Below are 11,797 nucleotides of genomic sequence, written 5' to 3'. Positions count from 1 at the left end.
ATCACTCGAGCAACATTTTCGGTCAATGGGCAAGACGAACATAGGTGTAATGCTACTAAATTTATAATATGATAACTATGTTAAAAAACTTTTTCCTTTAACTTAAAAAATTAACTTTCTTGATGACATTAGTACAAATTATTATTCACTATGAAAGAAGTCGATCGTAGAGATAATCCTACTAAATTTATAGTTTGGTCATTTATTTCAAATTATATTATAATTAATTCTCTCTCTTTCAAATATATTATATATGTTAGAAGAGAAAAAAAGAGCGTTTACATAGAAGTTTTATTTCTATCAATAGTATTGTAAAACATGTAACATATAAAATATAGGATCGTCTTTAAAATGATATTTGTAGACCTCCTATAAATTTAAGTTTCCATTTTCAAAGGTTACTTTAAATTTTTAAAAAGAAGACAATTAAAAATTCATGGACTAAACATAAGATAAACATGACAGTAAGGTTAGTCTATATAATTATTATATAGAGTCATTGAGATGAGTTTGATGAGTTATTGTATTTAAAATAAAATATTTTGAAGAAGTGGGTCTTGAATTTGAAATATAAGAAGTGAGTCCAAATTAAATGGATAATGAAAACAATGAAAAATTATCAGTTTTGCAAAATAAATTTGTTAGATTTGTTGTTATTTTGACAAGTTAATGATTGAAGTTTATATATAAAATTCATGTTTTAAATTTAAATTTTATTTTGAGTAACTTTTGAGTGTTGAATTGTTAAAATTCGAATTATAAATTTTAGCTACACAGTGAAGGTGACAATGTTAAAATTCAACACATATATAAAGTCTAACATAAGAAATTTTTAATCATAAGTGTAGCTATAGCAATAGTTGATCAAGTGTCATAGAAAATAATACACACTATCAAGCACGGACTTGTAAACATAAAAAAAAAAGTGATAAAAGTCCTAGAGTTATATGTCTATAACCAATTGAGGCACTAGACAGACTAATAAAATCACAAGTGTTCATATCAATAAGTTAGGAATTCTTAAATAAATTCCTTTAACCCTGAGTTTTCTTTATAAATTATGATTATCCTAAGAACTACTAATGAATTATTTTCCTCCACCAAGAAAACTATTGGATATATTTGCATTATCATGTAATATTACATAAATTTTTATTCAATTAGGAGACATAGTAATTAATATATGACCTACTATGTAGGTCATACTAGAGTCTCATAAAAATGGATAAAATTTCAATATTCTCACTTTACTCACATATTATAATTAGATAATTTTTATGAGTGGCAATCATAGTAATATGATTATACGAAACATATATCATAGGATTTATTCACTCAATGGAGCAGTTGTGTAACAATCACTTTCACTAAAATATATTAATATATATAATTTATGAAAATCTTTTTATAAAAAAAATCTAAAAGAACAAATTTATATTAAAATATTCATAGATAATAGAATGAGTAAGGCGATATTTAATACGTTTTGTAAAAACATAATCATTACAAGTCTTCCAAATTGGTCTAGGTCTGCCCACTAATCTCTTTATTGATTTATGAGATTTGTGCTCATAATAGAACAAACTTATATTAAAATATTCAGAGATAGTAGAATGTGTAAAGCGATACTTAATACGTTTTGTAAAAATAAAAACACTTCATTGCTTAGTTCAATGAAAAATTTAGCCCATTACTCTAAAATCAGTTTGGTCAAATATATAGCAAAAGCAAATAATAAGTTAAGCTTAATGCAGTTCAACTCAAATCCTTCTATATTTGCTAAACTTATTTTTACAATATGTAATTTGTCAAAAATCACATTTACACTGGACGTATATGATTGACACTCAAAATTGTTATTGATCTGAATGAACTTTTGATTTAATATATTATAAAAATAAATATTGATTAATACAGAAGCTTTTAAAAAATGAGCATGTAGTGTGATAACTTAGAAAACAAACTCACTATCTTATAGTAGAATATATGGTATTTATATACTATGCATATGCTTGTAAAATGTTGGTGAAATTCATAATCCAACTGACTCATCTTTGAGGCCTTTAGCATACTTCACACAAAATGTCCCAAGTTAGATAGACTTTTTTAACTTCGTGTACATATAAAGTTATGCTTGACACAAATAAACTTAAATTTTCGTTTAACATCAAAAATAAATTTAATGTAAGCCTCAAAATTAAATATCTGTACACTTTATCTTAATTTAATCCATAATTTTTACCACCCGTTTGACACTTTTGAAAATAACTAGGTATAATAAATGTAAAACACTTTTATATTTATGCAAGTTTGAAAAAAATGATTAGTGTGATGGTGGCTTTGAAAGATAATGGTCATGTACTTCATATCTATGGTAGTCTAATTCATTTTGTTGAAAAAGTCATGATAGTTAAAGCGTTAACAATTTGAAAAGTAATTTAAATTACGACAAGAATGAAATATCATATAAATTTTGTCAAACTCATTGACAATGACTGAAATATTAAATAGGAAATAACCCTTTAAAATGTAACTAATATTTGAGGATATCTGACATTTTAGATTTTTCCATAATGATATAGCTTTTATATATAGTAATAGGCGTGTTAATACTTATAAGAAGCATTGACCAAAATAAGCTATTTTAAAAACCAATTCACCAAACTAATACGCTTTTTAAATTTTTTACAAAAGTAGTATAAACGTACTTCATGGTAACGTTTTAGGTTATTTTTATTTTAAAAATTCAATGGACAAAAACTGACGGAGCTGACGACGTTAAATGAATAAACGTTACTGTGAGTAACGTTTTAGGTGTAAAACGTTACTCACAATAACGTTTATTGAGAACCCAATCACGTCAACCCTGAATCAAATCCTGCAAATTTAAAACGTTACTCACAGTAACGTTTTAAGTGTAAAACGTTACTCACAGTAACGTTTTAAGTGTAAAGCGTTACTCACAGTAACGTTTTAGGTGTAAAGCGTTACTCACAGTAACGTTTTAGGTGTAAAACGTTACTATTTTACTAAGAATCCAATCACAGGTCTTCGACTCCTGCAAATTTAGAATAAATCCTGTAAATTTAGCTATAAAATGTTACTCATATTATGTTAAGTTCTTACTATAGCTTTAAAATTATTTTTCTAATTTATTAATTTTATTTTAAACAATCTCTTAATAATATGATAAACTTAACTTATTTAATTCATACCTGATGAAGTTTTGTGAATATTATTTTAACAATGGGCAACACAAGTAAAAGTTTTGTTGAATATTGTTCGAATATGCAAACATTTCTTACAACAACATTTATTTTATAATCACATGTGGTCAGTTTAAAAAATGGAGGAATATGACTTTAACAGAGTGTTGTAACTGACAGTCACGTTTTTGAGGTAAAACGTTACTCATAGTAACGTTTTATAGCTAAATTTGCAGGATTTATTCTAAATTTGTAAGAGTCGAAGACCCGTGATTGGATTCTTAGAAAAACAGTAACGTTTTACTCCTAAAACGTTACTCACAACGTTACTGTGAGTAACGTTTTAGGTGTAAAACGTTACTATGAGTAACGTTTTAAATTTGCAGGATTTGATTCTGCATTTGCAGGTTGACGTGATTGGATTCTCAATAAACGTTATCGTGAGTAACGTTTTACACCTAAAACGTTACTCACAGTAACGTTTATTCATTTAACATCGTCAGTTCGGAGTTTTGACCAAAATAAGCTATTTTAAAAACCAATTCACCAAACTAATACGCTATTTAAATTTTTTACAAAAGTAGTATAAACGTACTTCATGGTAACGTTTTAGGTTATTTTTATTTTAAAAATTCAACGGACAAAAATTGACGGAACTGACGATGTTAAATGAATAAACGTTACTGTGAGTAACGTTTTAGGTGTAAAACGTTACTCACGATAACGTTTATTGAGAATCCAATCACGTCAACCTGCAAATGCAGAATCAAATCCTGCAAATTTAAAACGTTACTCATAGTAACGTTTTACACCTAAAACGTTACTCATAGTAACGTTTTACACCTAAAACGTTACTCATAGTAACGTTTTACACCTAAAACGTTACTCACAGTAACGTTGTGAGTAACGTTTTAGGAGTAAAACGTTACTGTTTTTCTAAGAATCCAATCACGGGTCTTCGACTCTTACAAATTTAGAATAAATCCTGCAAATTTAGCTATACAACGTTACTATGAGTAACGTTTTACCTCAAAAACGTGACTGTCAGTTACAACACTCTGTTAAAGTCATATTCCTCCATTTTTTAAACTGACCACATGTGATTATAAAATAAATGTTGTTGTAAGAAATGTTTGCATATTCGAACAATATTCAACAAAACTTTTACTTGTGTTGCCCATTGTTAAAATAATATTCACAAAACTTCATCAGGTATGAATTAAATAAGTTAAGTTTATCATATTATTAAGAGATTGTTTAAAATAAAATTAATAAATTAGAAAAATAATTTTAAAGCTATAGTAAGAACTTAACATAATATGAGTAACATTTTATAGCTAAATTTACAGGATTTATTCTAAATTTGCAGGAGTCGAAGACCTGTGATTGGATTCTTAGTAAAATAGTAACGTTTTACACCTAAAACGTTACTGTGAGTAACGTTTTACACTTAAAACGTTACTGTGAGTAACGTTTTAAATTTGCAGGATTTGATTCAGGGTTGACGTGATTGGGTTCTCAATAAACGTTATTGTGAGTAACGTTTTACACCTAAAACGTTACTCACAGTAACGTTTATTCATTTAACGTCGTCAGCTCCGTCAGTTTTTGTCCATTGAATTTTTAAAATAAAAATAACCTAAAACGTTACCATGAAGTACGTTTATACTACTTTTGTAAAAAATTTAAAAAGCGTATTAGTTTGGTGAATTGGTTTTTAAAATAGCTTATTTTGGTCAATGCTTCTACTTATAATCATAGGTTAACTGCGTGTTCTTTATCACTACTTCATGACGTGAAAACTTTTTAATTTGAATTATTTGAAATACTATGAGATGACAGGTTCGAACAATGTGTGTTTACCAAAAACACAGGTCGGGTATGTGGGCCCTATGTTGTGTTCGTGCACTATTGCTTTTAACGCCATATAAATTTCCCCCCTCTATAAAAAGAATTAAAATAAATTTTATTCCATCATTTCCCTTATCACTCTCCAGTTCAAAATTCTAGGGTTTTCCAAATTCAAATTCCTTGGCAAAATCCATTTTCTAGTTTTCTTCATTTCGCCGATCGCAAACCCTACCGGCGGTAAATATTTCGGCCAGGATGTATGTTCAAATTCCGGACTGGAAATTCGAGCCATTTCGATAACTGCTTTGAATTTCTCGCTAATTCATCAAGGTATGGCTTGTTAAGCTTGTGGTTTGTTTCAATTTATAGGATTACTTTCGTATAGGGTTGTAATTTTAGCAGTGTATATCCCCTACATTTTGTGTAGTTCTAGTGTGGGATAGCGTTGGGTTGGGTTGGGTGGGGGTTGTGGACATGATTAAACAGATTTTGGGGAAGCTTCCTAGGAAGCCGTCAAAATCATCATCATCTCCTAACGACTCAAGTCAAAATGAAGTTTCACCATTCTCATCGGTGAACTTTAATTCCAACAGTTATAGTGTTACTGATAGTAGTAATAACTCAAAGGGTTCAGGAAATGTGGGGAAAACATTAAATTCAACAAGTTCCGGTATGTATGAGATCACTAGTAATGGGAATCATGTCCCGGTGAAGCCGAATCAAGGAAAAAAATCAGTTCGGGTTAATGGACAGGTGGGACCCTCTGTTACAAACTCTGTTTTATCTTATGAGGTTCTACCAAGTGTTCGAGAAGCCCCAAGCTCAGAAAAGCAAAATCTTTTGATTAGGAAGCTACAAATGTGTTGTGTGCTGTTTGATTTTAGCGACCCGACGAAGAATCTGAAGGAGAAGGATGTCAAGAGGCAGACATTGCTTGAATTAGTTGATTATATTTCAGCTGTGAGTTCCAAGTTTAATGAAGTCACAATGCAAGAATTAACGAAAATGGTTGCTGCCAATTTGTTTAGGACATTACCCTCGTTTAATCATGACAACGGGCTACTAGATATGTTTGATCCAGAAGAGGATGAGCCCACGATGGAACCCTCGTGGCCTCACCTTCAGGTTGTTTATGAGCTTCTTTTGCGATTTGTGGCTTCATCAGAGACGGATGCTAAGCTTGCAAAAAGATACGTTGACCACTCTTTTGTCTTGAGATTGCTTGAACTGTTTGATTCAGAGGACCAACGGGAGCGCGAGTACTTGAAAACAATTCTTCATCGTGTATATGGGAAGTTCATGGTGCATAGGCCATTTATCAGGAAAGCCATAAATAATATATTTTACCGTTTTATCTTTGAGACTGAGAAGCACAATGGAATTGCAGAATTGCTGGAGATCTTGGGCAGTATAATCAATGGATTTGCTCTGCCTTTAAAGGAAGAGCACAAGCTTTTTCTTGTCCGTGCATTGATTCCCCTTCACAAACCTAAATGCGTAGCCATGTACCACCACCAACTCATGTATTGCATCACACAGTTTGTGGAGAAAGACTTTAAGTTGTCAGACATTGTGATCAGAGGACTTCTGAAGTACTGGCCAGTCACCAATAGTGGCAAGGAGGTCATGTTTCTTGGTGAGTTGGAGGAGGTTCTGGAAGCTACCCAAGCTGCAGAGTTTCAACGGTGCATGGTCCCTTTGTTCCGTCAGATTGGTCGTTGTCTCAACAGCTCTCATTTTCAGGTATCATATTCTGATTCTGTTGATTCCCATCTTTTGCTAGCTCGAACTTCTCAGTTTATATTTGGTTGCTCCCTGTTTCTACCTTCCATCTTTTTGGCAATTTGAAGCTCAAACTATCTTTCAAGTTTGATGCTTCATTAGATAAAGACCTCTTTTGGGTTTCCTGTGCTTTACAAATTCTCAGATTGGAGTTTGGGTTCAGTAAATATTTGGAGGAGAGGATGATGACTTATCTCTTCATTTTATTTATTAGAATAAGCTGATCCAATGACAAATTTGCTGTTGGATATTGAGATTGGTCTATGCCATGAACGATACATATCTTCAGTATCTGCATGGATGAAACTATAATTTCACTGCAGCTTAATTCTGAAAGATATTACAGAAGAAATGACGGGGTATTCCATTTGGTGTACTGAACATATCTGGTTGCTGCGAAACATAAAAAGTTGAAATACTGGTGTATGTTTATTGTTGTTCGAGTATTCTTTTTTGGTCTAAAAAGATTTTATTACTTTCTTTTGACTGGCTGAAGATGCATGTCACCATTTTTTTAGTTAATAAGCATTTTCTTTTCCTTATGATTGGACAAGTGATATATCTATATATCGTCAATCATATGAAAGGCGAAGGACAGAAAGAGATGCTGACTTCAGTTTAATTAGATACACAACAAGAGTAGTTTCGACTTCAAACAATTAGGCTGAGTTAAAATGTTAGTTACAGTTGTAAATCAGTTGGACATCAAATATAGCTCAAGCCAAATTAGCAAATTGGCTGAGAAATATGTGGCTGGAAACAGAGATTAACCAGTCTACCTATCAAGCTTTGTTTACTGAAGAGTCTATATTAAAAGATTTGTAGATTGACCAAGTATAGAGGAAATGGTCACTCACTTCAAGCTCTCACTGCTTGCCTCAGCAGGTTATCAGAGTTTAGGGATCTCTTATGTACCAATAGACACAGACACACAGGTTAACCCACACACACACACACACATAGGTATAGACACACACACAGATTATTCAGGAGCTATTTGTGATGCTAAGACTTAAATTAATTAGTTACTTTTTCCCGATAAGGATCAGGCCTATATCCATTAACCTAGGCATATTATATGTTGATGGATGGCTTCCATAGACACTATTTACATGCTTTTATTTTTACTTTAACATTAGTTTTCCAGCAATGGGCAGGAAAGATTGAACAAGGATGATTCTCGGTTATGGCCATTCACTGGAAGCGGAATATAAGTTTTAATTTCCTTGTCATTCTCTGGTTACTGTATTGAGAACATAAGACACAAGTTCCTTTCTTGAGTTTCAGCGTGTATGTCTTTTTCCTTGTTATCACCAAAGAAGTTTGATTAAAGCCACATGAAGTGTTCAGCTCACCAACTTTTCACATCTTGGAGATGAGAAGCTGTGCAATTATGGGCAGAAGCTAGAACAATTTACTACTTCTGTACTGTAGCTGCGCTACTACTATTATTGCTACCACTTTGTGTAGAGTATTGCCATAATAGGAAATGTTAATTTTGGCATTTATAAAAGAAGTTAATTTGCTATGATGGAGTAAAATAGAAGGTAGGTAAGACTTCCAATTCGAAATGAACGAACGAAAGAAAGCAGGTAAGATTAAATGAGAAAGAGGGTGTATAGCCTTTTAGAAATAGAAGGAAAGCTGATGAAGATGCTTGCGTTATAACTTTAAACACAAACTAGTAAGAGAAATGTAAAAGTATTGCTTGCCATGGCCCATGGGTGGATGAGTCAAATCTATGTGGGAAAAGGGGACAGTAAGCAGTATTTGGTGTTTTCTTTATTCCCATAAAACTATTTCTTTTAGTGATTTATGAGTTCTATAGCAACAACATGCAGTCAGAGTCCTATCTCCTTTGCGATTTATGTGTTATAAATCCTTGGTTGGGTTTCCACAGTTCCATTCTGATGTTCTCTAGTATTTAAGGTTGATAGAGTGTCAATCTAAGTGGAACACCATTCCAGCTATAGAGGAAAAGGGAATACCTTTATGCTCTTCTGGTTAACTAGGAAAGATATCCCAAAGAGAAAAGAAGTAAATGAATAATGCCAAATCTAGTCAGTATGTGGAATTGCTTGAGTGAGTAAAATGGAAACAAGATTCTAAAACCTGGTTGGAACAAGTGCCGAGGGTCTGCCGGAAGCAGCCTCTTTACCTCTGAGGTAGGGTAAGATTTGCGTACACTCTACCCTTCCTAGACCCCACTTCCATTCTCTTTCTGTAGAATGCCAAACAAAGGAATTGAACACAGCAGTTACCTTTATCTCAAAAAAAAAGAAAAGGAATTGAACACAGTATCGCGATGCCAGTTTCACACTGTTTTTGTCATTTATACTGTTTGACAATGAGAACTATTTTCTCGACTACCACATGTGAGCTGGAAATCATTGTCATAATGGAGGATTCATCACCTTGAAACACTTTAAAGTTGAGATGCAGAGCTTGGGGTGCAACCCCCTTGCCTCTTTGGCCCTTATGTGGGTCATATGGACATACAGAAATAGAAGAGCTCTTTGGTATGCCTTTTGCTTATACTTACTTTTTGGGGCATCTATGAGCTCCCCTTGGTATAGATTTGGCTATTTTAGAAAACCTCATTTACCTGGAAATTTCCCCACTACATCAATAAAATTTTACCTTGTAGAAAAACCACTTTGAATTAAGATCTGAACAGCTTAGCTTGGATATTTTAGCCTTCCCTATCTTTTTCCAGTGTTCAATCTAAAAAATCTTATAAATTGTTAGTCAAATGCTTTTGCCGCTATGCCTCATTCATATTTTGCTCATGGTCCATTTGTATTGTTCTACTAGGTGTCCTAATCCTTTTAACAATGCCATTTATCCATTTTCCTGATTTGTCCCGAAGTTTGATTCCACGTCTGATTCTTAATGGATTTTATCTCATAAGTTAATTGCTGGAGTCTGGAGGGACAATATCAAGCAGCATGCATTCTTTGTGAACAGAATGATAACTTATGAAGTTCACCCCTGCAAAGTTACCCTAATTTTATGTTGGAGAAATGTCCAAATACACTGATTTTTTTTTTGAAACTGGTAAATGCATACACTGACTTCTTGTTTGCAAGAAACCTCATAATAAACCTTAACTATCTTTCCTGTTGGAAACAAATTGTCTACTTGTTATTTCTGGAATCATTATCTATATTAAGTCTATTCTACTTTTGAATGTCTCCATTTTCCATAAACTGGCAGGTAGCTGAACGTGCTCTGTTCCTGTGGAATAACGATCACATAAGAAATCTAATAGTTCAGAATTGTGAAGTGATTTTACCCTTAATTTTTCCACTCTTGGAGAAAAACACCCGTGGTCATTGGAACCAAGCTGTTCAAAGTCTGACGTTGAACGTAAGGAAGATCTTTTCAGATGCTGATCAAGCACTTTTTGATGAGTGTTTAGAGAAATTCAAAGAAGATGATATAAAAGATAAGGAGGCGCAGGAGAGGCGTGAATTGACCTGGAAACGCTTAGAAGATGTAGCAGCATCCAACTTTGTGAGTAATGAAGCTGTGCTCATCTCAAGACTTGCTTCCTCTGTTGTCATTGACAGCAGCACCAATTAACGACAAATTTGGGTAGTTGAACCATAGATGAAGGCCCCAGAATTGTATTTTGTTACTTGGTGGCCATATCCATGGCGTGTTAAGCTTAGCAGCAAGATGATGAAGGTGATAATGGTTTTTGTGGATACCAAATTTCTCTTATATTTTTCTCCATTTATGCTCTTTTTGGGCTGTGAGAAGGGGGCAGGTGCTCGACTCATTGCTTTTGTATTATAAATGTTTTAAGGTCTCAGATCTAGTGGCTCTTGGGATTTCAGATAAATAGTTATTTGGTTATATTTATCAAAAAAAGAAATATTACTTTGGTATTCTTATGCTCTTTTTGCAATTCAACAATTAGCATCTATGGGTTCTTCTCTGATTGTTCCAGGAACTTGTGAAGGTAATCAGTTACTCCATCACTCATGGAAATATCAGTTTGGTGATTGGTATTTACATAATGATTTGATGTTTGTGGATTATACATTTGGGACCTCAAACTGGCTCACACGGCTAGTTTAGCTCGATGAAATAGCACCCACTGGCCACTCTTTGGCTATGTCATCGAAGTATAGTCACTGTGGTAGAGTTCCAAATTCCACTGCGGAACTCACTCTCTGTGTGGGCTTTGATGTTTGTGGATTATAGGTACTCTGATAGCAATGGATTTAGCCACGAAAGGTAGGACTAGACCTAGTATGGCCAAGGTTCGAGTTGAAATTGATCTTACCAATCCTAGGCTAAATAACATTTTTGTTGGACAAAGAAATTCTGTAAACCCCTGACCAAAAAATAGAATATGAAGGTGTAACCCAATTATTGTTTTGTACTCATCAAGGTCATACTCTATATCGATGTAGAAAATTGGAAAAGAAACAAGAAGAAAAGGATGCACTGAACGCTGGGAAAGAGACTACTACAAAAGACCAAGAGATCCAAAAAAGTAGTCCTACTGAGACTGAACAAGCAACACAAAGAGGTAGAGAGAGATGTACAAACTAAAAAGGGAAGAAACACTATTCTTCCGAGAGGTAAAAGTGCCCCTCCTAAACAGACCTATATTGATAAGCCTCATCCTACAAATGAGGTGACAAAGGAAAAGAGAAAAGAAGTTACATTCCACCAGATGAAGCAACTGTGCTCTACAACTAAAGAGATTAGCAACGGAGAAGGAAATAAACAGAGTCCAAATTCCAATACTGACGAAAAAGATTCGGATCAGCCTAGCCAAAGCAATGCAATAAAGAAGGGATAAATCAAAGTCTTATCACTGACCAAAATGTTGTACAGGAAGTATCTCAACAAGGAAAAATGGTAGAAGTAACAGAACAACAATGGTTGACTCCGAAAAAGAAAATTTCAGCACACCAGAGCTCTTCCAAATATACGAATAA

General features: G+C 33.3%; 2 protein-coding genes across 2 annotated transcripts in view; one reads left to right on the top strand and one right to left on the bottom strand.

Annotated features, from left to right (window-relative positions):
- The window catches only part of LOC125839825 (chitin elicitor receptor kinase 1-like), a 66,687-nt gene that overhangs the window by 53,088 nt on the left and 1,802 nt on the right, over positions 1-11,797 (bottom strand). The window lies entirely within an intron of this gene.
- Positions 5,496-10,732, top strand: LOC125839827 (serine/threonine protein phosphatase 2A 59 kDa regulatory subunit B' gamma isoform-like). Its single transcript, XM_049518828.1, has 2 exons — positions 5,496-6,800; positions 10,056-10,732. The coding sequence occupies exons 1-2, from the start codon at positions 5,532-5,534 to the stop codon at positions 10,422-10,424; spliced, it is 1,638 nt and encodes a 545-aa protein (XP_049374785.1). The 5' UTR covers positions 5,496-5,531; the 3' UTR covers positions 10,425-10,732.

Source organism: Solanum verrucosum, unplaced genomic scaffold, assembly GCF_900185275.1.
Source record: "Solanum verrucosum unplaced genomic scaffold, falcon-dt-bn FXZP01000175.1, whole genome shotgun sequence".
Classification (NCBI taxonomy): Eukaryota; Viridiplantae; Streptophyta; class Magnoliopsida; order Solanales; family Solanaceae; genus Solanum; species Solanum verrucosum.
This window is presented reverse-complemented; position numbering and strand designations above follow the sequence as displayed.